Source organism: Papilio xuthus, unplaced genomic scaffold (genome assembly GCF_000836235.2).
Source record: "Papilio xuthus unplaced genomic scaffold, Pxut_1.1 DF827570.1, whole genome shotgun sequence".
NCBI lineage: Eukaryota > Metazoa > Arthropoda > Insecta > Lepidoptera > Papilionidae > Papilio > Papilio xuthus.
The window spans coordinates 1,871,170-1,898,729 of record NW_013531079.1 but is presented as its reverse complement, the minus strand read 5'-3'; the positions used below and the strand labels follow the sequence as shown (position 1 = coordinate 1,898,729).

General features: G+C 31.9%; 2 protein-coding genes across 2 annotated transcripts; both read left to right on the top strand.

Annotated features, from left to right (window-relative positions):
- Nucleotides 1–11,415: 11,415 nt before the first annotated feature.
- Nucleotides 11,416–14,150, top strand: LOC106118594 (lysozyme-like). The gene is made up of 5 exons (XM_013313264.1): nucleotides 11,416–11,556; nucleotides 12,709–12,797; nucleotides 12,878–12,938; nucleotides 13,373–13,505; nucleotides 14,024–14,150. The coding sequence occupies exons 1-5, from the start codon at nucleotides 11,418–11,420 to the stop codon at nucleotides 14,148–14,150; spliced, it is 549 nt and encodes a 182-aa protein (XP_013168718.1). The 5' UTR covers nucleotides 11,416–11,417.
- Nucleotides 14,151–18,949: 4,799 nt separating this feature from the next.
- Or49 (olfactory receptor-like) lies at nucleotides 18,950–22,850 on the top strand. Its single transcript, XM_013313156.1, has 7 exons — nucleotides 18,950–19,475; nucleotides 20,047–20,142; nucleotides 20,767–20,956; nucleotides 21,334–21,436; nucleotides 21,851–21,952; nucleotides 22,416–22,568; nucleotides 22,794–22,850. Exons 1-7 carry the CDS (start codon nucleotides 18,950–18,952, stop codon nucleotides 22,848–22,850), a joined length of 1,227 nt encoding a protein of 408 aa, XP_013168610.1.
- Nucleotides 22,851–27,560: the final 4,710 nt, after the last annotated feature.

Genomic DNA, 27,560 nt, shown 5'->3' with positions numbered 1-27,560 from the left:
AGTGTTGCTATACATCACTTTGTCGCTTTACGAATACTAAAAAGGGCGCGTGTCAATAAACATTGCGAACAAAGAAGGTTTTAGGAGAAGTTAGACATTATATATTTTATATTCATGAAGATGATTTGGTCAAATAAGTGTAGTTTCAAAAGACGACAATAATCAATATTTCATTTTGAAGTAGACATAAATTTTAATGCAATTTAATTTTAACAAAAAAAAAGTAACGTCTTGTTTTAATATTGAGACCCAAGGAAGTCAACACCTCATATGTCACTCATGTAATGCCATGTCCAATGCCAAAGACTCTATTTAAAGTTTACTTTCACAAACATCAGATCGCGATTCCACGAAACTCAAAGGCGATATAAGAAATTAGCAAATAGACTATAAATCACTTCAGCTCAACAAAGCGTAAATTAACGTCAGAACTGCGAAAAGTATAAGCAAAGTCGGATATGATTTATGATATTTGTTTTGAAAGATGCGTTTGTACCGAGGAATGCTTTTCATATTTTGATTAGTTCGTTTCCCCTTTCATTTCTGAATCACGAAATGATCGCGAAACTAACAATAGAAGAAACGTCGATATCAATCAATCACAAAGACATCACCTTTTCGTTTGTATTGACAACCAATTCATCAACAGATCTTGACATAACAGTGTTAACAGTATATATGTAACTTTAAATATACACGACTGTTAGGTTAAAATCAACGTATGTCCGCTACATAGATTCACTGAATAATATATAGTTTATATTAAACTAGTTGTCGCCCGCTCCGTTCGCGCGGAATTAAAAAAAATTCAATAAGCATCCTATTTTTTCTTATAGGCTATGTTCTACACTGTGCCAAATTTTATCAAGATCTGTTGAGCCGTTTCGGAGATATCTTTAAAAATACATCCATCCATGTATCTAAACATTCGCATTTATAATATTAGTAAGAAAGTAAGAATTAGTAAGATAAGTTAGCGCTTGACCACCATTCCACCAGATGGTAAGTGATAAAGTGTTCGAAAGATGGTACGCGCTACTAAATGCCTATTCACTTATTTCATATGCCTAGTATAATTTATAACAAATAACATTGTTTAAAATTGTATTCACAAGTAAGGTTTGACAAAATGTGACAAAAATACTTTTAATTATTTTATTTTGAAAACAGTACTTTTTTTTTTTTTTTAAATAAACTTTTCCTCTTATTATCCTATTTATGTGGTCATCGCAATGCAGCTGATTATACTGGATTCTTTATTTAATAAGAACAAAATTGCAACCGCAAAACTCAATAAGTGTGGAGCGAACTGAAACTAGCATCTTAATTGTTATTTCTGTGGAGATCAGTTCTCTCGTTTCCAAGTAATTACAATCAGCGTGCAATTACTATTCTTATTCCATTTATTTCTTAGTATAAGGCTTCTTTTTCAAGCTATTATACGACTATTTTATAAAGATGCGAAATCTGCTTACTATTAAAGTAATCAGTCTTACAAATTAGATTTGTTTACATAATAATTGTTAATTGTTTACACTTTTCATTACTACGAATGGATTTTATATTTGTTTTTTTTTTCTTTCATTTTCGTTAACGGTAAAAAAGTACAAATAAAAACTATTCCAAATAGTAAAAATAGTTTTCTAGTAAAATATTCCTTGATACATTGATTCGCTTCACATATTATATTTTGTACCTGAATGTAACTTAGTAATGAGTTACTTAAATATTTTTTATTTTAAGTTAACCATTTAAAAAAAAATAAAACAGCTAACACTCATCTCTAAACTCTGGTGCCCGTCTTCAAGGCAAATACTGCCATAGTATCATTCGCGCTGAAGAAGGACCCCCGATGTGTTCGAAGCCAATCGGTATCATCATCAGAATTTAGACGTGAGTTAACAGTTTTTAATTAATAGTTTATAATGTCTTACAAAAATTTAAACAATTTGATTAGCCTTATTAATATATTATATATACTCTATGAAATTTTCTAAGAACTGTGCTAAAACAATCTTAAAATTGTTACATAAGCTAAAAATTACATCTTTCATATTTACTCCTGGAAAGCTTTATAGCTGTTATTAAAAATATTGCAAAGAACTCACTTTCCATCAAAAAGAAGTGAAACTAAGAGAATTTAATATTATTTTTCCAACTCAAATTGCAGTTGTACAGACTCTAATGGCTTGTGAATTTTATAGCGTATTTTATTATGACATTTTTCGTGGAGAACAAAACATTTAAAAAGTTTATCGGCATGCACTTTCTAGAAATGTCGACATAATTTGAATTTTTACCATTTATTACAAATCAAGACAACCAATAAAAATGTTGTTCAAATATAAATACATATTTTACACACAATTAGTTAGAATCATTTGCGCGCGAATGATGTGCTTTCGTTACAAAGTCAAGTATCAGAATGAATAGTGAGGGGACATAAACGTCGACTTTTTAGTAAGGCTAGTGTTGCGTCAATACACTGGCACACTTTCGGATTTTCTTACTAACAATATATAGGCTCTCTCGAAAAAAAAACCTTTTAGTGTTACTACTATACTCAAAGGAGCCATGGACGTGTTAATATTGGCGCCTTTAGGGGAAGCCATACAATAACAAATGAAATTGATTAATGATGCACGTTCTCTTTGTCATAATATGAGGGGTGATATCGATGTTTTTATACTATTTTATTTCTTCTAATACGCCTTACAAAATATCTTCGCGAGTATAAGACAAGGGTTTATACATGGGGTTTGCATTCTAATTTTTTTGATTGAAATACTACAACGTACAATAGGAATAAAATAAAATGACGGAAGGGAGACTGGAAGACTAATACATCGACTCCACGTAGAGTGGTATGTGAACAGCGATATAATTATAATGATTACTGTTCAAAATCAATAGTTAAAAAACATACTACTAAATACATTATGTCCGGTTTGTATGATGTCAGTATAAGACAATAGCACACAAAAATGCGTTAGTCCATGCCAGGTCTACGCTACTTTCCTACTGTACTGGCATAATGTAAACCTGGCTTTATGCTCATTTAACTAGGGGAAAAAATAATAATTTTAAATTCTGTCAAAAAGGTTTTATATTTTATTTTAAATCAAGCTTAAAATCTGTGCTGCAGATTTCTCTCGTACCGCGCATTTGTAATTGTTCTTCAAGATGCACTTTGAATAAAGAAATGGAATGCTCAGAAGTGTAAGCGTAGAAAGGGAGCCATTCGAGCAGTTAATTGTCACACCTGCGTCTTTGCATTGTTTGCATGGTAAAATACAAATCATAAATACGTTTTCTAAACGAAATTCTTACCAAGAAATATGTCCTCACAAAATATGTGTATGCTAAATTTAACCGAAACCGTTTAACCGTTTTAACCCTTACAAACATCCAACCATCCATACATCAACACTTTCGAATCTAATACAGTCGACCGCGAATGAAAAAAAAATTAATTAAAAGCCTATGGGTTCTTCCAGACTATGCTCTATCATGCTAAATTTCATCGATATCCGTTGAGTCGTTCTGGAGATACCTTCAAACAAACATCCATCCACCCATACAGCAACACATTCGTATTTAATAAGGTAAGGATTGCTATTTGATTTTTTTTATTATAAAATTTTTACGTTCATATTTATTTGGAATTCACCTCTAAGATATAGATGTGAATGTAAACGGTCGCGTAAACACCGGATATATTCGTACCGTATCTGACGTCGCGTTTGTCGTTTTCACTGAAATTTATGTCGTTTTTATCAAAAACACACGAGTTTCAAAGTGACACAATGTTTTGCACGCCAATAATATATTTTTAAATCTTTGGACATACATGTCATATTTATCTTTATAACGTCGAATTTTCCAACGCTAAAAACTTCATCTTACTTATTAATGAGAATGTTTGGAGGTATGTTATGTTAGGAAGAAAATCCGACACAGTGTCACTCTACTGGCACAACACTAGCCTTACTAAAATGTCGACGTTTATGTCCCCTCACTAATCATTCTGACACTTGACTTTGTAATTAAAGCGCGTCATTTGCGTCAAAGGATTCTGAGTAAGGATATCTAAAAGTTTGTAATAAGGTATCTCCACAACAACCAAACGGAGATGTAGAACATAGTCTGGAAGAACACATACACTAGACACATTCTAATTAAGTCTTTTTTTATTCCAAGCTTGTTTACACTACATTAAAATTTATTTACGTTTTATGTCACTATTGGTTAGAATTTTATAGCAATAGTATCGCCCTAGCGCTCAGTGTGCTATGGACTTTATATTCATCAATGTTCATATATTACGATGGTGCCATAATTTATTCAGAACACTCCCCATATTACTTATCTTAAACGATAAGGTTGGATGATAAATGAATAACAGAAAATGGATTCCATTTCATCAACAATTTGAAGATTTTATTTCTCACTAGTTATTCCCATCAACTTCAATTGGATAGATAAAAAATATTGCTGGATCTTTTCAGTTATATTGTTTTACTTCTATATTAAAAACAGACTCTACAATTTTAAAGTGATGCGAATTTTTAGATGAATGTTTGTTTGATGGTATATCCAGAAAAATTGCATGGATCCCACTGAAATTTTTCATCGATGTAGAACACAGTCTGGAAGAACACATAGGTATACACTAATTAAGGTAATTTTATTCCGCGCGGAGGGAGTCGCGGGCGACAGCTAGTAAAGACATAAGTAGATACTTATAATCCTTTAACTTATGCTGTCTCCATTAGTATGTATCTCGAATGATATAATAAATCATTTCGTCACGTCGCAAATGTTATCTGTGGCGCCTTCGAGGGGAGACGAAAGACGAACAACAATAACAAAAAGGCGAATTGATTAATGATTCCCCTTCTATTCGCTATTTGTATTGGCGATAATTTTGATGTGTATTTCTTCTCATATTCCACTGTTCATGGAAAATTGCTTGAAGGCTATATTTGAGTTTTTGTGTAACTGTATGCGTTAAGAATAGAGAAAATGAGGATTTTAGGTAATTTTAGTAATGTAATATATTATACTACTGGAATTGGGTATAGTTTTAATATTTATGGATTCGCTGCTCCTAAAATAATAATTGCGTTTTAAATAACTAAGCTATAAAAAATCTGACGTAAAATTAAATTACCATATTGACAAACCAAAACGTATAAAATCGGTTTTTAAAGTCTGCTACAAAAGTTTTTTATTTCCATAGAAGATATACATAGATATCTCTCTATACTATAACTTTAAAACGCAAAAGTATTATCAGTTAAAATTTGCTTTAACTTAAATGAATTTCAAAGATCCTTTTCTATTAAGGCTCGTATAACGTGTAGATAAGAAATGCAAGTAGCGTAAAATGCGCTGGAGCGGCTAACTGTCACATCTGGGGCCTTCCGCGATTCGCTCACTCGGTGCAGCGCAACGGATCTATATCTAGATGGAAAGGAAATACGTAAATAATTGGCAAAGAACATGTTAAGCTTACATAAATAAATACTCATGCACTATTGGAATTGGTAAAATACGTTTAAAGCTGATGACGATTACAAACTCTAGATAGTTAATTATGTATATATAAAATTAAATAAATTGCAAGATGATAAAGAGATAAAATAATATTTATGAGTAAGCTGGGACAGTTAGCATTTGAGATTCGACAACAAGGCGAGAAGACGGCTTTAAGGCTTTCACAAAAAACATTACACATGTGCGAAAAACTCTCTTAAGGCAAGTCGGATAAAATACAGAATATACTTCTTGTTTCAAACATAAATACTCGTAACATTTTTATTCGCTGCCTCTTAATTGAAGAATCAGTCATTCGGAAACCAGACGAAGGAAGACAAGAATAAGGAATTAAATTGGACGCAGCGAATAGTGCTTGCTCGCCGATTGTAATTACGTGGAGACGACTGAATTGCTCTTTGCAGGATTAACATTTAGATTCTCTTTCCGAACAGAAACCCACTTATGTGATTCATTAATAGCTTTGTTGTTTAAAGTTTAATAAAAAACACCACTTTTGATTGTGATTTTATTTTTCACGAGTTCATAAAATTCTTAAATTAAATTGAAATCATATATCGTAAACGTTATCACGCCATTATCAATTTTGCTACTAATGATAAACCTCCTATTTTGGCTTTTGTAATTCACGACTTAGTTTCCTCCAAGAAGCGAAGGTACCTCTTTCTCGAGGTCTGGCACTGCATTTCCTCTGGTGTTCCGGATGTCCATGGTGTCAATGATCACCATCCATGTTCCACTGCTTGCTTCCTCTTATAAAAAAAATCGGAATGATGATAAGTAATTATAACTTTATTTTTTATCTATAACGGAAACTTGTAGAATTTAAAAGAAGAAATATAAATTAATTAAAACCAACATATTTATGGAATGACGTCGCAGGCACAAAATAGTGATAAATTCCATAAAGTTTATTATTTAATAGACTGTTTTAGTAATACCACTTTATTGACTGAAGGAACATAACGCAGCCAAGTGGAGTTATGTTATACGATCCATAAACAACAACGTAAATATTTACAACGCTGTTATCAACTGATTCTGTGAAACTAGAAACCCAACTGGCTTGGCATGGATATCACAAAGTACTTAGTAATTTTTTTGAAATTTTTTGCAATCATGTTATATTTTTATTTAATAGCAATTTCAATTTGTCACAAAATCGTAAGAAATATATTCACAGTCGAGAATTTTTATTTCCTACCCATTTCGATGATATATTATTTAACGCTCACATTAACATTAGGTACAAAACTTGTCAAAGTAGCATATTATATATAATATGAATCTGCTCTTATGGCTATATTTTGCTGTACGATATTAATCCTAAGTGAATTAAGTTCTTTAACTGTACAGTGCACAAGGCAATTTTTTTTGAAAATTGAATACCCCGAAACAAAACGACTGTACTTTTAAACCTCTTTAACAACTCCATCTATCGATTGATATAGTAAAAAAATATTTTTAGTTATGAGATTACTAGCTGTCGCCTGCAACTCCATCCGTGTGGAATTAAAAAAGACATAATTTTTAAGCTATATGTTTTTCTAAACTTTGTTCTACATCTGTGCCGTTGGACCGGTCTGGAGATACATTCAAACATCCATCCATCTAAACATTCGCATTTATAATATTAGTATGATCACATTGAAACAAACAGACGTAGCTAAATACCATTATTATGTTTATAGTGAATGTGTTGTTCTTACGTTATTATTGAGTACAGAAGCTAGTGGCTATAAAGATAAAGTTTATTATCTCACTGAGACGTATTTATGTCTGTGGTCGGTTAAATCTCATTTCATTGTCTACAACTAGAATTATAGACAAGAAAGTTAGTGAAAAAAAATGAATAAAAGGTTTTTTATGTGTAAAAAGTTTTCATTTGTCTTATTTTAGCCTTAATTTGATAGAAGGAAGGTTTAACTTTGGGTTTCTGAGACCAATATCTCCGTTTAAAATTTTAAACAGTGATTTAAGTCTCAGAAACATACAAATGGCTTATATGTAGTATAAACCGTGAAAAAAACTGTCGTAGAATATATTAGGGGTAGGTCTTTGATAACTATTTATGAGGATTATTTTATGCTAAACTGTACACCAAATCTCAATGTCATCATTAGCTTTAGTCATCATCAGCTCACTATACGTCCCCACTAAGGGGCTTGGAGCCTATACAAAGTTAGGAGTGACTAGTCCATAGACAACTAAGCTGGACAATTGCGGGTCGGTTGACTTCACACATATCTTTTGAATTTCTTCTCAGATATATGCAGGTCGCATCACGATGTTTTCCTTCACCTTAAGAACGTTGGATAAATGTACATATGTAAATCGAAAACCGAAAAAAACATTGGTACATGGCAGGATACGAACCCAGGACCTGCAGATTACATGTCAAGTGCATAAACTCTGAGTCACCGACGCTCTCTCAAATAATTAGCACTATATAGTTTTAAAATATAAAATCATTATAAAATATAAAGCGCAGTTTTCCATGTCAGTTAACATTATAAAAACTTGATTAATCCCAATTTAATTTTGCCTGACGTTTCTTGCTTCAAAAGCGTTACAATCTAGTTTTTATCGTCGGAATGAATCGTGGGGAGCTCTTAATTAAAATCTAGTTTAGTTTCAGTTAATTCTACTTGAGCTAATAAAGTATGTAAGGAATTCATAATTAGCCGTGGATAATATGACGCGTATAAAACCTTGTTGAAATCTTACTTGTTAATTATTTTACTAATAATATAAATTAAATTATTCAAACTTTCGTGAGACATTATACTAAACTGATATATAAACACGGCTAAACAATCACGTATATTCGTCCGGTTGCGGCACCGACTAGTTTCGAGCCCATCGGGAGCCCTTCATCAGGATGAGTGGTACTGGTATTATTTCGCGGACGCGGCCCGTCGCTTACTGACGATTCGTCGGTGCCGCCACCGGACGAATATACGTGAGTGTTTAGCCGTGTTTATATATCAGTTTAATTTTATAAATGGAAAGTTCATATGGTTGTTTGTTATTTGCTATCTCCATAAAGGTAAGAAGACATAAGCTACTTATCCACCTCCCTTTCCTAACCTTTTCTCATACTCAGAACTATACTCCTCTGGCACGCACACTGATCTGACGATACACGGAATTATTTCCACTTCAAGTCTTGTGTATAAAATTTTAATATTTATAAACTTACGAACATTGAATTTTCTTAAATGTTTATATCCATTTTATGATTAAAACGGATCGTATCAATAAAAAATACTGTTCAAGTATATTTTGCACTAAAAAAAATGTGTGATAACAATGAATAACATCAAACATAAAAATATGCCCCAGTGAGTATTTACTACAAAAGTGGTTTCATACACTAAGTTAAAACTTAGTAACAAGTAATATTCCGGTATTTTATGCGAGGAGAAAAGAGCAATATAGCTCAGTAGTGTCTCTTGACTCCACTTGTCTTTTTATGTCGCAACTCACTCGGCTTGGATTCGCTCGAGCGCGATGTCAAGAAAGTCAAGCCTCTCTCTAGGCCTGTCAAATAGTTATTTTTATGCTCAACTTGTGTATTATGAAGATTCAAATAGCCACAAATATAATGCTATTAATATTTTAAGTGTAGTTGTATTGCTCGACTAGTTTGGATAAAATAAATGATATTTAATTCATAGGCTTTTTTCTTTTAATTCTGTGCTGACGAAGTCACGGGCGACTACTAGTGTGTGATTGTATATATTTATGTGTAAATGTTCCATTATAGCTTTTACGGCTTGTCTCTTGTATTCTAAACATTATAATAAGACGCAAATGATTTATACTGTTAAGATTTTTCTCCGGAACAACATTAAAAAAATTTGATTTAAAATCAATAAACTACGTATACTTTAGAGAAATTCTTCGAATTTTATTGGTCACGATCAGCTCTTAAGTGGTTCAGACGTGCGCTATTGTACTTTTCCTTGGATCTATCATTATGAAGAGACGTTTCGAGAGTTTCTTATCTTTAAACAACTTTAATATACGCTACTACTATTATTATAACATAAATAGAATGAAGACCAGTAGACTAGAATAAAGTTTTGATGTATCAGCTCTTAGTTCTTAGTTTGAATTCAACCGAAGCAATTTTAAAATATTTTTTAACATCATACTTGCATGAGTAGTCCCAACTATTATCGGAAAAAGTAAATAATCTTACTAATATTATAAATGCGATGTTTGGATTTATAAATGTATGGATGTTTGTTAGCAGGTATGAGCAGAACAACTCATCGGATCTCTACAAAAATTTGGCATAGACGTAGATCATAATCCGGAAGGAACACATTGACTGCTACTTAAGTTTTTTTTATTTCCGCGCAGACGGAGTCGCGGGTGACAACAAGTATCAATAAATTGAGATAAATGTACCCTTAACGATATAAAAGGTGATAATAAAAATTATCTTTGAGTTGACATGAAGGAATATCTTTAGTCGTTGGATAAAAACTTTTTCGTGATGCGTTAACACTAGATACGGCATGATTCATTCAGCGTACAATATTTCTAGAAGACACTTCGTTATAATTGTGTGAATAGTAACATTACGTCTGTGTTTAAAAATAGACAATTATGTAACAGAATACGTAATGTAGTGAATTAAATAACAACAATAGAAGTAGCGCTTCAGATGATTGAAATTAACTATACGTAATTCCTAGTACATAATGTATAGGATATTGTTTACTATAAAGTTTAACCTATAAATTATTAGAAGTTATGTACATATATAATACAAAAGTGAGACAAACTTTCAATAGCTTACGAAACATGAAAAAAAATATACATGTTATTTTTTTATTGATAAGGTAAATATAAACAAACTTGTATATTGTAGTGAAGAAAATTGCAATATACAGTATGTTTTTTTTTGTTGAAAATGAAGAAGAATCATCCTTAATTCTTATACTTCATGTAATCTCAATTATTAATGTAACACGCTATAGACAGTTTATCAAAGAACTGATAACTATCTAGTCAACACTCAAATATATAAAATCAATTTAATTAATGTTTAGACACCGCATGACTATGTTTTAGTGAGAAATAATGAAAACTTTTTATATTTTCGTACTGTTTACTTTCTTAATCTATGTGGAAGGGATAAAATTTACGAGATGCAAATTAGCAACGGCCTTGCAAAAGACGAAACTGATTGAGAAGACATTTCTCGGTAATTGTAAGTATGATGAATATTTTAATAATTAAATCTATACTAGTTGTTACCTAAGAATTATGTAGAGCTGTTCTCACTTGTGATGCAACGGATACAACGGAGGAATCTATTAAGAGTATACATACAATAAGAAGGAAAAACGCATGATATAAATAAATAAAAAAAAATACTGTATATGTGTTAGGGTTGCCAACACTATCATCCGCTCTACTACCGAAAATCGTGTATTAATTTATATTTAACCTCAATATCAAAGAATGGATGAAATGTTAATATAATTTGTTAAGGAATTTCGGCCAGAAGACATCCCTCCTTTTCGTCAATCCTTCATAGTGAGGAGGGGGGAGGGGAGGGGACGCGCAGGAAGACAGTATTTTTCCTTTCCTATACGTCACATTATAACGTTAAATATTGTTAACAAACGGTCGTCCGCGACTTCATCATCACCAGACTATTTTCTACATCTATGTCACATTTAATCCAGATCCATTATACCGTTTTATTACTGATAATCATCCATCCATCCAAATTATCGTATTTATAACGTAAGATTCTGCTATATAGCTATAAACATACCAACAAGTCTACCATTGACATTGAACTTTACAATCGTCAGTACTTTACATTAGTAATCATGCGTAGCGCACGTGTTCTTGTTTTTGTGATATATATTTTTACCGTACACATATATGCGAAAAGATTCGAAACGAGATGTAAACTGGTTCGTGAATTAATGCGTATTGGTGTACCGAATGACGTATTCCTCGGACAATGTAAGTGTGCTATTAACATTATTAAATGGAAAAAATGCTCTAGATAAAAATCTAATTAATTTTAATTTATTGATATTAATCGTTCTTCAACAAAGTCTTGACCTAAGGCTATATTTCTTTCTATCTAGTTGCTGGTATTATATTAAATACATATTTATTTATCGGTGGGAAAAGCATACGGTTTCTGATTTTATGTGATCATCATTGCACACACACACACATACATATGCACATATGTATACGCGCTAATCATCCTGAGTCCGATACACCGGAGACGTAGCTACCATATCTGACGGTATCGTAAGCCATTTTATCCTCATTAAAAGAAACAACAGCAAACCCAAGGTTTAAATTTCCGCTATACATGTGTATAAACATATTGTTATCTCTGATTAAAAATAAAAAAGAAAATGATGAGAATATGTTATCCTGCAATATTTTAAAGCGATTTTGTTTCTTCGTAATAACTCTAGAACTGCGTCGCACTTACATAAATTAATTGATACCAAAGTACACTAAAAAGTGTCGAATAAGAGGTCGTCTAAAATCCATTTATATTTACGTAATTTTATTACTATTAGGCATTGTTTTTATTCAGCTTTGATTAAATCGTACGGCGCTTACCTACACATTAACATTTAGGAATAACTTATAATAATTTATTTAAGACGTAGACATACTTACTATTATTTCCCACTACGTTAAAAATAGACGAAAAAATATTTAGTTTATTCATGTGATTGAGACATACTTTTATATTTCTTTATTAAGATTTAAAATAATAGCTAAGACCTTTTAAACTATATTTGTGAAATGTATAATAGATAACTAGCCGTCGCCCACGACTCCGTCTGTGCGAAATTAAAAAAAAACATAATTAGTAGTAGTAGTAGCCTATGTGATCTTCCAGACTATTTTCTATATGTATGCCAAATTTCATCCGTTCAGCAGTTCTGTAGATACCTTCAAACAAACATCCATCCATCTAAACATTCGCATTTATAATATAAGTAAGATATAAGTAAGATGTGCTCACGTAATAAATACACATTAAACTTTATATAAATCTGGAAGAGACATTATACATTTCTAGCATTTGATATTCTAAATTTAAAAAAGAATGATGTAGCAATGTTTTTTTTTAATTTCCAGGGGTTTGTTTGATAGAAAAAGTGAGTAACAGAGATACAAGAGCTATGGTTGTTACTCCCAGTGGTAGAAAATACTATGGATTGTATCAGGTTATTAAAAATAATTTCAATTCAACCTCAACTTTTTGTTCATAAACTTAATTTTGTATTTATTTTATATATTTTTATAGATACCCAGCAGGTGGTGCAGAGAAGGGAAAAAGGGTGGAGAATGCAATATAAGTTGTGAAGGTGAAAACTTTTTAAAATAAATTGTCGAGGTGTATTTAACAACTGTTAGGAAGAAAATCCGACACTGTGCCGGTGTATTAGCGCAACACTAGCCTTACCAAATTGTCGACGTTTGTGTCCCCTCACTAATCATTCTGACACTTGACTTTGTAATGAAAGCGCGCCATCCGCGCCAAAGGATTTCAACTAATAATGTCTAAAATAAAAAACTTTAAAACTTTGAAGTATAGGTCACTTTTATCCTAAACCGAAAAATACTAGAACTAAAACAAAGAATTTATTATAGTATTGTTAATTATATGAAAGAAAAAAAACACACTACTTTAAGATCCAACAAAACGAAGACTCAGATATATAAGAAATGATCTTTTCTTGAATTCAAATTTCTCTCTAACATCAGATTGATAAGCAAAAGTTCAAATGTTCTGTTTCAGCGCTTTTAGATGATGACATTCGCGACGATACAGCCTGCGCTATGGATATATTCCATAAAGAAGGTTTTAAATATTGGACGCAATGGACGATAAGATGCAAGAATGATAACTTGATTACAAACGAAATTTACAAGTAAGTTCTAACCGTCCTTTTTATATTCTTCCTTTAGGCCTGTCTTTCCCAAAGTGGGCGATAACGCCCCCTTGTGGGCGCTGCAGGTCTCAAGTTGCGGGTTATAGTAAAAGTTTCGTTTAGAAATCTCCGTTAAGATACATAAATAGGTCACAGTAATTAATTAATTTAATTTGAAGTTATAGTGGTTTGAAATATGTGAAAATATGGGGGCGCTGAAAAAATATTTATTCTCAAAGTAAGTCAAAGGGCAGTAGACAAAATAAGTTTGGGAAACACTGCTTTAGGCTAATCATGCGTTTCTATACAAGTAAAATTAGTCATAAATATGTTTTTAAGTAATGCAAGTTTTTTCTAAGATTTGAAACAGATTTGACCTTTTTTGAAGCATGTAGATATTTGCAGTTTGAATTTTTACCGAATGTTGTAAATAAACAAAAATAAGAAGAGACTATTTGAAGAATTTATAATACACTATGATTAGGTTTAGCTTAATATAAATTGATTTTTAATTCCAGATGTCCGGATTTGCTGGGCAAAAAACCACGGTCAGAATTCTGGAACAGAATGAAACGTATGATAGCTAGAAGTACTAGGAATCAATCCACACTTGCCGAGTATTACAGATTATATTGGATACAATAAAGCTACGTAAAAAAATTGAGTTTAATTACATTTTCAACTATACTAAAAAGGTTACTGGAGAAGTGGGTGAACTGGAGTAGCGTCAGACTAAACTTTATCACAATCCACGTGGAATACCTACGTCCTTTTTTTTTCAGACGGGAATGCTTTAGGCATACTCCGTGCCTCGGAGAAGGCACGGTAGTTATGTGGAATTCTCTCCCCGAATGGGAGCATACCCACTAAACCCCTCTGTTCCCTCATAGCCATAATGTGGAACGCCACGGGATCGTGTTAACTTACCACCGCGACGCCCCACTGACCAGCCCGAGAATAGGGCTCCTCAATGCGCCCCTAATGGTGCGCTGCGCCCGTAGGCGCTCCTCAGAGACGACACCGTGCAATGCAGGTTCGGGGGAATACCTACGTCCTACAGTGCATCAGTAAATATTAAATTAATTTATTAAAACAATTTTTTTTTCTACCACTACTTTTCTAGTGTTTCACGTATTCATAAGGATATGAACTCTTCAAGTCATCTAGTTGTAAAAGTAATCGATATGTTTTTAAAAGTGAACTAATGAAATAAACTATGCACAATTAACTACTGGGTACAAAGATTTGACACTTTACGTACGAATTTTAGTATGTGTGATGTAAAATGAGGAGTGAAATTTTGCTTTAAACTTTTAAACTGCACGCGATGTGGCGGGAAACAATTAATTATTAATCATTTGAATTCTATAACTATCCAAAATTTAGTTCATATTCTTTAATTAATTTCACAAAAATTCTCCTATTCAGCATTGAACTTTGAAGCAATATTAGAAACAGTAAAAAGTTACATTGTTAGCAAAGATAAGTGTTGCCGTTCGCAACAAACTGTTAGCTAATACGGTTACACTTTGCTAAGTGAGACATAAATATTGGAAACAAATAAAGTCCGCAACTACTAAAATCTTTGCGGTTTGCTGCACATTGTAGATTTACTTTCCGAACATAAAATTGTTGAAAAGCGGAGATGTTATAAAATCAAACGTCCCAGAAATATATGTGTTCGAAAACATTTATTTACTTTCAACGTTGAGATATTCTTTCATTCTTCTCGTTATCTATCGATATTTACTAGCTGACTGCGCGTAGTTAAAATAAAACTTAATAAGTATTTATATAGCCCCTAATTAGCATATAGCCTATGTGTTCTTCCACACTTTATTCTACATCGATGCCAATTTTCATCGTGATCCATCTAACCGTTCTGGAGATACCTTCAAACCGACATCCATCCAACTAAATATTCGCATATTAGGATGATAAAGAAAATATTAAAGGACTTCTTACTCAAAAGTATAAGTTGTCAGTACCAGTTAGCTTTGCCTTTTATTACATTAAGGTAAACATTGTGTAAAATAAAAAAAAAGATATTCTTTGTTATTATCTTTATCCAGCTGCAATGAGAATTGTGAAGCACCTTAACAAATATTAACGTTGCTGAGCCAGCGCTCGAAATTCGACGGCTCGACCGCAAGAATACGAGCGCATCGCTAATTGCATATGCAAACCACACGCACAATACATGTGCAACTAAAAATAAATCTTCAAAGAAATCAAGTACAGGTTTTTTTCATAATTTCTTGTTAGAAGACGTACGTTTAGCTATTACAGGTACCTTTATTTATACCGTAGATAAGGAATTAATTTCATGTAAAAATAAATGAAAAAGAATTGATCAATTCCCACAGTACAGATTTCCAAAAAATAAAAATATTTAAGAGTACAGAAAAAATTTAATTTTCTTATTATAAGGTTTTCTTTACGGTTACAGTCCTATGCGGTAGACGCATGCTCATTTAGCGTATGTCTTTTAATACTTATGCAAGGTTAATACTAAAAGAGAAAACAATGGTAAGCGACATTTCGGTGCTTCTTAGTACAGTAAGCACTCTGCACCAACAATATAATTAAACTTACATACAAATTGAACATGTTAAGATTTTACAAAAAGAAAATTAAATAAAAACTATTTTGTATTATTTACAATACCATACTTAATTGTAGAGCTTGTGGTTTCGTAGTAAACATTTAAGCATTACATTCTTATAAACTCACGAATATCTTTAATTAGTTAGAAATATCATTGCATTTGTAACGGAATAATTGGTAAAGGAATTAAGTACTTATGTGTCGGTTGAAACTAGGAAAAAAGCCAAAACCCGAATACTTGAAAAGGTAAGCAGCAATGAGGAAGTAGACTATTTTACAATAACTAACTAACCGCTACAAAACAAATGAATTATATCCTAAAACTCCTTAAACTAAACCAAACTAAAATTAAAATTAAATAATATAAGAATCGACCCCAAATCGCTGCGCTCGCACGGTAGAGTTCCCAAGAGGCTGGCGGCATTTCCCAGGGGAATTGATAAGTTATACTAAAAATATGGTATTAAGGATATAAATAGTACAGGTACCAAAAAGCAATCCATAATTAAGTCTTTATTTAGCCTTTTTAGCATTATAAGGCATTAAATAACATATTGAAAGCTCGAAAACCTATCAATAATTTAAAAATACGTTCCATACTCGGCGTAGTCGAGCTTACCACGTGGCAGATTTATTGAGTTACAACGTAAACCCTCCTTCTGCAACTTATTGATCTATTTCATTTTAAAGGTAGAACAAAATTTATAAACCGAAATATTTTCGCGACACATTTTTTTCCAGTAAATGATTGAAATTATTTACTAATATGCCTCTAATGCATACGAATACGACTAAACATTAAAGCTTTTGTCATTATCATTATAAGTTTGTGTTTGTCCACTGCTGGACACGAATCTTTCCCAACTTAGACATGCTATGCATGTGATGTGAACAGCAATAAACTTTGAATAATCCAATGTTACTAAATTTTATCTTGCTAATATTATAAATGCGAATGATTAGATGGATTTGTTTATAAGTATCTCCGGAAAGGCTCAACGGATCTCGCTGAAATTTGGCTTATTTGTGTATCATAGTTTGAAAGTACACATAGGCTTATTAAGTTTAATTTCTCGCGAATGGAGTCGCGGGCGACAGCTAGTATTTAATTAAGTCTTTATTAAAACTTGTTAAATCAAATAAAATTGGTTTAAAAACATGCGAGGCTTATAATTTAATGTAAGTGGAAAGAGACTTATCATATTTTTATTATAAAAAAACTTCGTCGGGGAAACTAAAGAATGGAACCGTGAACCTTTTGAAGTATGACATTGATGAATAGTGGTTTTTGAGCGAAATAATGATAATGAAAGTGTGCTTTGAACAAAATTATCTTACGGAATAATATTGTAAGATATTAAACGTTTTTTGTATTGGAAATTATGTAATGTTTTTATTTTTTAGCAGATTTTTTTTTATAACAGAAGGGGGCAAACGAGCAGCGGGAACACCGAGGTGTTCTACGAGGCCCATGGACATTTGCAATACCAGAGGAACCGCAGATTTTATATATTTACTCAAGTAATAACTATTTATAACGCAAAGAGAATTTCTTAACATTGTAAAACAGAATATGCATCTAACATATTGTGAGAAATGTAAAATGAAGAGATGTGTTATTTATTTTCAACTAGCTGTCGCCCGCGACTCCATTCGTGTGATATTAAACTTAATAAGCCTATGTGTTCTTCCAGACTGGGCTCTATCTCTACGCCAAAATTCATTGAGATCCATGAGGCTGTTCGGGAGATACCTTCAAACAAACAACCATCCATGAAAAAAAACGTTAGTAAGATAAAAATGTTTTATAACGTTTAAAATATATTTGTATATTAATACAAAACCTACAACAGTCCATAGAAACATTTTCCATAGAATTAACTACCACTGAGTTAAAAAAAAATTTAAAACATTTCCAACCCATATTTTACCGAGAGTGCTAATCTCGTCATATCAAAGAGGTGTCAATCAAACAATTATAGTACAAAAGAACACTTGTCCCGTTCACATACATTTACAAATTTGATTTTTTTGTAAACATATATTTGATGAAGTACACTTCATAACACAATAGCATTGGATGTAAAAAAATAAAATTAAACATAAAGAAATAAAATATCAAGAACATTAAGTCCTTGTTGTGTTTTTAATACAAAGGCAACTAAATCAGGTGCATCTACAATAATAAAAAGAATAATTATTTGTATTCAAAATGTTTGTAACGAATAAACTAAAAAACTACAGCACCAATTTAAAAAATTCATTCAACAATAGAATGCTACATTAATAACGAGTAACATAGGCTTTTATATATTTAATATGAAATATTAAAAAAAGACCACTCTTGTGAAGCGGACACAGGCCTACAGAGCTGAATAAAAGCGTTTACTACTATTTGAAAATGGTAGATATATGATATTAGGAGCGTCGGTGGCTCAGGGGTCAGGCACTTGACTTGCAATCTGCAGGTCCTGAGTTCGAATCCCGCCATGTACCAATGTGTTTTTCGATTTCCGATTAACATATGTACATTTATCCGACGTTCTTACGGTGAAGGAAACATCGTGATGCAACCTGCACATATCTGAGAAGAAATTCAAAGATATGTGTGAAGTCAACCAACCCGCACTAGGCCAGCATGGTTGACTATGGCCTAATCACCCTTAACTTAGGGTAGGCTCCGAGCCCCTCGGTGGGGACGTATAGTGAGCTGATGATGAGATATGATATTTTATCTAAAAATATATAAAAACTTTTCTACTAGATTGTACCGATATTTGTTTATAAAAGAAAATCAAGTCCATCATTGTTAAATCACTGTTAAGTATCATTCAAGCATGGACGAAACAGTTCAAACGTTTAATAGGGTTCTTTGTTTTGCTGGAATATCTTTTTTCTCTAAAACCAATCAGTCATCTAAGAGATGGTTTTTATTTCAGATTTTGAATTTCATTTATGGATTTGTAACGGTCATTTTTAGCTCTGCTTTTGTTATTGTTAATTTCAATAACATGCTTCTGTGTATCCAAGGCGCTTGTATTTGGACGACTGGAGTTATCATGTGTACTTCGTTAGGCTTATGTTTGTTTTTTAAAAGAAAATTCCAGATCTTTCTTAACGAGATGGTATTCAAAGACTCTGTGTTAGATATGCCTTTGATTGTTCATGTTTTGGAAAGCAATAACTCTGGCCGATTGAAAGATTTGAGGGATTTGGTTTTAGAGTCTGAAAAAAAGTTTTTTAGGTTCTCTAGAATTTTGTTAAAAACGTACATCGTCATTGGAGTGGTTTGTGTAACACTTTATTTGTGCTGTGCCATTTATCAGATGATTACTTCGAACGACAACACTTTAAGATTATTAGGTTAGTAATATTTCGTGACAATCTGTGTCTTATGACGCAAAGAAAGGGCGTTAATATTGCAATTTTGTGTTGAATGAAAATAAGTTTAATTCCTAAACCAACTTACTTTTTATCTATTAACGTTTATACAAAATTTAGTTACGCAAGTATCATTCTTCTTTTGGTATCAATCACATTATTGTGTAATTCTATACCTCATATTCCATTAAGACTAGTACATAATTCAACCTTTTCCGTATAAACATAAACCAACTTATAACTTTTAATTATTTTGTTCCTTACATTATTTCGTTCTAATTGAGTTATATACACGAATGTAGTAACATACTCTTCTCGCCTTTTAGATCGTCGCAGATTTTACATAAGGCTTAAGAGCGTGTAATACAAAGCTGATTATCTTAAAAGGATTTTGATGCTTTGTCTAAAGAAGTCATAGGAATGTTATTATTAAGTTTACTACGCGTCTTGAATATTTAACAAATATTTTCGTATTGAATTTCATCTTATTTCATTATAGTTAATTAAATGTACCAAGATCTAGGTGCAACTTAAAATATTTTTTTCCTGACAGCTTTTGAAATGTGGTTCCCTTGGAGTTTAGAAAACTTTAAGGTATACGTTGCTACGTTTATATTTCAAGCTTACTCTAGTTACTTGTGTTGTATTGGTGAGTTCAAAATATTTTACGTCAGTAAGAAGTAAAAGACTTATTTACTCAGTTAACCTAATTTCTGTAAACCAATGATTATTTATTAATTCTTTTGAGGATATGCCCAAAAATTACAAGAATTGGGTCTATCTCCTAAATAGATTTGCTGTACTTTTTATATCAGAAGGCGGCAAACGAGCGAGCGGCCACCTGAAATCGTTGAAATAGCGAAGTGACCGTTACCCATAGACATATGCAATTGCATTTGCGTTGCCTACCTTTAATCGACGGAGGAGAGGATGCACAGAAAGAAAATATTTTCCCTTTCCATGCATCCTCTCATCCGGAAAGTCCACTTCCACCTCCCATCCTTTCCTTATAAGAAAAGCATATGAAAGGAAAGAGGAAAAAAGAAGGAAGAGGAGTAACTTTAATGCATGAAGTGACATTTTATTCGTATTGTTCCAAAAGTTTTAAAGAGTTTATTGCCAATACCCTTTATCTTTTTATAAGTAAACTCCTACTTCTTATTAGCCAACTTCATTTTGCTGTAGTAATCACTGAACTGGATGATTATTGCGGCTATTATTTTACTGAATGATACACAGTTAATTTTGTTGTATATATTTTTCTTTATTTTAGCAAATCCTGGACTTCAATCTATTATAATACTGTTAGTAAGTCAAACAATACGACAGTTGACGATCATTACGTTTATTCTAGAAAATTTGAACGAACTGTCAATTGAATTAACAGATAACAAGGAGAACTGGCAATACTGTTGTACTGATATTTTATCACAATGTTTTAAGCGTTACGTAAAAATAAAAAGGTTAGTAATTCTTTAATATTTTACTACCCGATTTTAAACGATTGTTAAATTAGATATCCAGCAATATTTGTAATAATTAGTAATATTATTTGATAACACAAGATTGCCATGAGCGAACATTTACTTGGTATCACGGAAATAGCGAAATGACAATTGCTCTTAGACATTTGAAAGCTAGTAGACGCTTTACCTACTTTCAATGGACAGAAAAAAGGATGAGCAGAAAAGAGAGACTAGATTTATCTATGCATCTCCTCCCTTGTCATAACCAATTCCCCTTCATTTCATTTCAAACTTAAACAAAAATGGATGGAAATATGAGTGGGTTATTTTATCTTTATGGTTAATGTGGATGTTTTTATGAATTATATTTTCAGATTTATAAACCATCTCAATGCTGTATGTCAGCCATTTTATTTGACGTTAATACTTGTTGCAATGATGTTAGTCGGTATGTGCTCCGTGAAAATAGCTGTTTCTGTAAGTAATGTTTTAAAGAGTGAATAATTATTATTTATATTAAACGCAAAATTTCACTACGGAGGTTCCTTGAGAGTAACAATATCGTTACAAAATATTTTCTTATGAAATTATTTGATTTGCTGGAGAGCACCACCATTCTTACTAATATTATAAATCCGAATATTTTAATGGATGGATGTTTGTTTGAAGGTATCTCTGGAACAGCTTTATGGATCTCGCTAAAATTTGGCATAGACGTAAAACGTAGTCTGGGAGAATACGTAGGCTACTTATTAACTTTTATTTTAATTCATGACGGACGGTGTCGTGGGCGACAGTTAGAAATAAAACAGTTTTGACAGAGATTTAAGTATTTAAGATATTATTAAGATTTTAAATGTATTTCTAATTTCTTTCATGTTATATTTACAGAATAAATTTTCTGCGGACACAATGAAATATTATGTACACAACCTTTATTTTATTCTTACTGTTTTAATGATATGCGTACTTGGCCAACAAGTAGAAAATGAGGTACATATTGCATTGTGCTTTTTATAAATATTTTTTAACAAGAAACACTACTTACATTTTTATAATAAGTTATATTATAATGTGATTAATGCTGGATATTGTTTTGATTTGTTATAGCATGTTTTCAAAATTAGCAACAATAAAATATAGTCATCCTTTTCATTTTCCTTTAAAAAACAGAGATAACAATAGTTTTTTGTGCACATATTTTGAGTTTGCAAAATAATGGTACAGTCAGCTGCATTATTATGTATACAATTACTAAACTTAAGAAAGTTGTTGTACAAAAATACATAAGTACGAATTCTTTCATAATATGTAATTATAGTCGGAAGCATATGGACGGATTCCGGTTTACTTATTTTTGAAACCGAAAGCGTATACTAGTTTATGAAGCTTTGGATATGTATACATATTCACGCAGCTGACTGTACGAAATAATCTCATAATGTAATAATTTCAGTGTGAAAAATTGGAACTGGCGATCACAGAAAAATGGTACCTGTTTGACAAGAAACATAAGACTGGTATCTTAATTTTCAAAATGGCCGTCAATAAGGGAATGCCGATGTATATTTTCGGATCGACAAGAATATCTTTACCAACTTTTACTTGGGTAAATTGTGAATGTAATATATTTACATACTCATCATCATTTTCATCATAATCATCTTTATCTGGTCCGACTGGACATAAGTCTTTCACAATGCCTCCCAAAATGTTCAGTTCTGCGTCTTTCGCATCCAAATGGAAGTCCATAGTCTCTGCCTACCCCTTTGGGTTACGGTTTAGAGTTATATGATTTAAATTTATGCAAATTGAATTGACTTTTTATTTTCAGTTTATTAAAACCGGCATGTCGTTTTTCACATTAGTAATGTCAGTGTTAGAAGGATAAATACAAAAGTATAGAATACAAAAAACTATAAACAACATAATAAATATTTAGACGAAAAAGTGTTTTTTTGTTACTATGAATAAATTAATTAATCTGATGAATAAATAGAAAAAGGGGTGGTTCAAATGAATCTATATTAGATTCGTCTAAACGTAGAACATAGTCTGGAGGAACACATAGGCTTGTAAATAAGTTTTATAAATTCCGCGCGGACGGAGTTGCAGGCAACAGCTAGTATATATAATTTGTTTTTCACATTCCCCTAATTAATGCTACTCGTAATCAGGAAATTGAAGTTCCGGTATGTCCAACGTCAACAATAATTTAACTTTACCTTCAAGTAATTATTTCACAAAAATAAAATCGTTTATATTCCCACTATACCCAGTAAGAACAAGTATGACAGTGCTTATATGCCAGTATCTTCATATATATAAAAACTTTGTGTACGTTTTAATACAAGTTATAGAAAAAACTCCATATTTAATTAGCTAACAAAAGTACAAGCCCCTTGTCTTTTCCACTTTTCTAACAGCGCACAAATTATAAAACACGCTCCAAAAGGTTTAGGAACAGATAAAAAAAAAGTTATATATTACTGCTATAAATTTACCCTCGCGTATGTAGATGTCACAAAAGTGTACTCTTTAACAACTTTATTTAATATATCCACTTTATTTTCTAGAGTTAATTATTAAATTATAAATTTCGTAGGATAATTATTTGCATATAACTAACATTTAATTATATTTACGGTTCTTTAAATTGAAAAAGTTAGAGGCAATGTTAGTAAAGGTGTTCTAGACTAACTTAATACGGATCAGGATTAATTTATTTCCTGATATAATTTCAAAGAGTAGGAAAAAATGGAAATATCACTTACAAGCATAAGAAAAAAAAAATATAGTATTGCAGTCAAGCGTAAATATTTTTCAAAGATGTCACATTACTTTCATAGATATCGTTTAATCAATCTAACTAATATTTTAAATCCGAAAATTTAGATGGATGTTAGTTTGAAGATATCCCCGGAACAGCTCAACAGATTTTGATGAAATTTGACATACATGTAGAACGTAGATTGGAAGGACATGTAGGCTACTTATTAATTTTTATACTTTGCGGAGTCCTGGGCGACAACATCATACATTTGTAGCAATGTTTGTTATAATTTATAATAGTTGGTTAGGAATTGTAGCAGTTTGCGGTGGACACGAATTGATTTAGAGCGCTCCTTGTCGCGTGCACTGCGCCACCAATTAGCAACCAGTTCCGCTTCTTGTGGTCACTAAATTGTGCTATGTTCTTGCATAATTATTCTAATGTTGCTACTGTCTTCATATTTATCAACATTAAAGTTCCCTTAGTGTATTTTGCCTGAAAATCTGCATTAAGAGTCGTCTTTAGTGACCATCAAAGGATAAAGTCCGGCAGCGTACTTAATACTTTATACATGGAATTTGTTAAAATGACATCGAAAAAGGTCATCATTGTGTATCGCCGTGGAATATAAGATTGGGGGCTATTTGGAATGACATTTGGATAATATGAAATGCAATGATCACCCGTATATGATAAATGTATATTTCAATAACCTTCATTTATAGTCTAAGGTAAGGCCGTAATTAAAAAATACTATCGTAAGTATTATCCTACTAGGTGTCGCCCGCGACTCCGTCGGTGCGGGATAAAAAAAATAGATAGTAGCCGATTCTCATACCTGCTCAATATGCTCACAAAATTTCATGAGAATCGGTCAAGCCGTTTCGGAGAAGTATGGGAACGAAAATTGTGACACGAGACTTTTATATGTAAGATTATAAATTAGCTGTTTCAACCTTTACTAAATTACTTTCTTAAACATAAATACTATTCGGTGAGGAAAAGTCACCAAATTAAAAGAAGTGCAACATAAATAAAACTGGCTTACTTTTGTCTTTTACGTCTTAGCTCAAAAAATACTACAGCGTCTCGAAATAAGGAAAGAAATAAGTTTTCGCCTCAGGAAATATTACTTTCGGCAACATTTAACTGAAACCGCAAATAAAAAGGACAAAACAAGACAATGGTACGAATGTGTTTATTTTGTAGGGATAAAGAAATGATGAATGAAAAAAAAGCATTTTGCAATAACTACGATGATGAGAAAATAGCTTCGATTCAGGCCAGGACTCTGCGCAATATTAAAAAAAACTTAATTAGTAATCTATGTGTTCATCCAGACTATGTTCTACATCTATGCCAAATTTCCTTACCTGATATCTTCAAACATACATCCATGCGTCCATACAAACATTTGCATTTCCAATGCTACTAGCGACATCTACCAAATTCAATTGTAAATCTGAATTATTTTAAAGTCATAACTATACATATGTATATACATACATAACGTACATATAAAATAACTATTATTATAATCAGACGCCTATTTCAGGGTATTTAGTTTAATAAAAGTGAGAATAAAAGTTTAAAAAATGAGATGGTGCCTTTTAAAAGACTTTCTTGTATTATATTCCTGTATGACAAAGCACGTTACTATGTTTTTTATTATCCTAGCCGCCATTGATCAGTTTCAGCGTAAGGTTTCCTTTATCGGATAAAATTTCATCGACCTAACACAGCCTGAAATAAAATATAGTGCTCGTAAGTTACACGCTAGGTAATATAACTTTGAAAAAAAGTAAAAGGTTTTAAATTTATACTTTACCTATGTACTAACGTATAATGAAGCTATCTTTCTACCAATTACTTTGCTTCATAGCTTAAGTTATCAACCATTTTTTTATAATGCGTAATAATAAACTTTCGTGGTTTTTACTATTATAAAATTCAATGGAGCGTTCTCGGGCTGCGGATATATTTTCAAAAGAAGGCTAACATTAGTTTCGGTTTATCATCATCATTATCAGCTCACTATACGTCTCCACCGAGAGGCTTGGAGCCTACCCTAAGTTAGGGGTGACTAAGGTCTTAGTCAACCACACTGGCGAAGTGCGGGTTGGTTGACTTCACACATATCTTCGAATTGCTTCTCAAATATGTGCAGGATAAATAATGTATATATGTAAATCGGATATCTAAAAACACATTGGTACATGGCGGGATTCGAACCCAGGACCTGCAGATTACAAGTCAAGTGTTGAAACCCCTGAGCCACCGACGCTCTTCGGTTTCGGTTGATATTAAATAAATAATAATTATACAGCATCAACATTAAAATGAATAAAAAAAGTTGCCAGTAATTTTATGACATAAAAGTATATAGAACTGTATTCTAGTTTATGTAAGAGCGTAGTCTCCGCTTGCTTAGTCTATAAGTTAATTTTCAGACGCTTAATACACAAAGGCTATTGGGCGCAAAGGTGAATGGCAAAACCACAAGACGAAGCCATAAATATAAGTCTTTTAGCGATACAAAATCACCATATTAAGTACACCTGTTACACGGAGATTAAGAATAACCCGTCAATATGCGACGAACGCAGGTCCTTCGTAAATTTTCGAAAACTGGAGAGTTTAGTCACTAAGCCTTTACTTTACTTTAGGTTTCGAAAATTTACAAACATAATTATGACAACCAAGCTGTTTAGGTCAAAATCTAAAAGACATAATCTTACTTATAATGCTATAAATGCGAATGTTTACATGGATGAATGTATGGATGTTTATTTGAAGGTATCTCTAGAACGGCTGAACGGATTTCAATGAAATTTGGCATATATATAGAACATAGTCTTAAATAATACGTAGGCTACTAATTATAATACGTTTTTTTTTTAATTCCACAAGGACGTAGTCGCGGGCGTCCGCTAATGCCTAAATAAATTTGAAATATAGGAACATTCTTTCTTAGTAGCAGTGTTTGTATTCCATTTCGAACAAATTTAAAAATCGAAAAATGGCAATAGAAATAATAATAATCATTTTTATATGATATATATTGCAGTATAATGATTTGTTTTTATGAGATTCAATTTTTTTAACTATTTTAAAGATATATTTATTTGATATACTTTATATTTTTAAATTCCTAATTGCAATTCTCTAAGACTGGACGTAACGACTTGTAATCACTCAACGCGACGTCCGGGCTTTATAGTTAGAAGCAATTTAGTTAATAGGATTTTCTTTTTTAAGTCTTCCTAAAATTAATTTCCAGTAAATGTTCAGTAAAAAAGGAAGAAGAAATTTGTGCGCATAATATTTTATGACCCTCTAAAGTTTAGGATCTAAATTAAATCATCTATGGTGTGTACAATGTAAAGACTAAAAATAAATTCTTCTACATCTATTTCAAATATCAGCGCGATCCAGCTGTTTTGGATACCTTCAACCAACCATCCATCTATTCATCAATCTAAACATTCGCATATTTATTTATTAAAACTTTCCTGTGACATTGCGTCAGACTAACAGAGTTCAACTATTTAATTGGTTTAAAATACACGTATTTTTAACACCGTAAAAATGTTTCGTGCGCAACAAAAATGGAAGTAAGTTTAATAAATTCAGTGTTTCTCGAAGCATTTCGCACAATCACGTGTTGAACGAGCCGTGAAAATGAACAACACCTGTGCATTCTGATATCCGACTAGTTTATATTCTAAACTTTAAGTTGTAATGTTACTTAGAAAAGTACATTACAAACTTTGAAAACTTTATACAATGTTAAACCTAGAACTTTTTTTCGAAGTGTTTTTTTTAAGT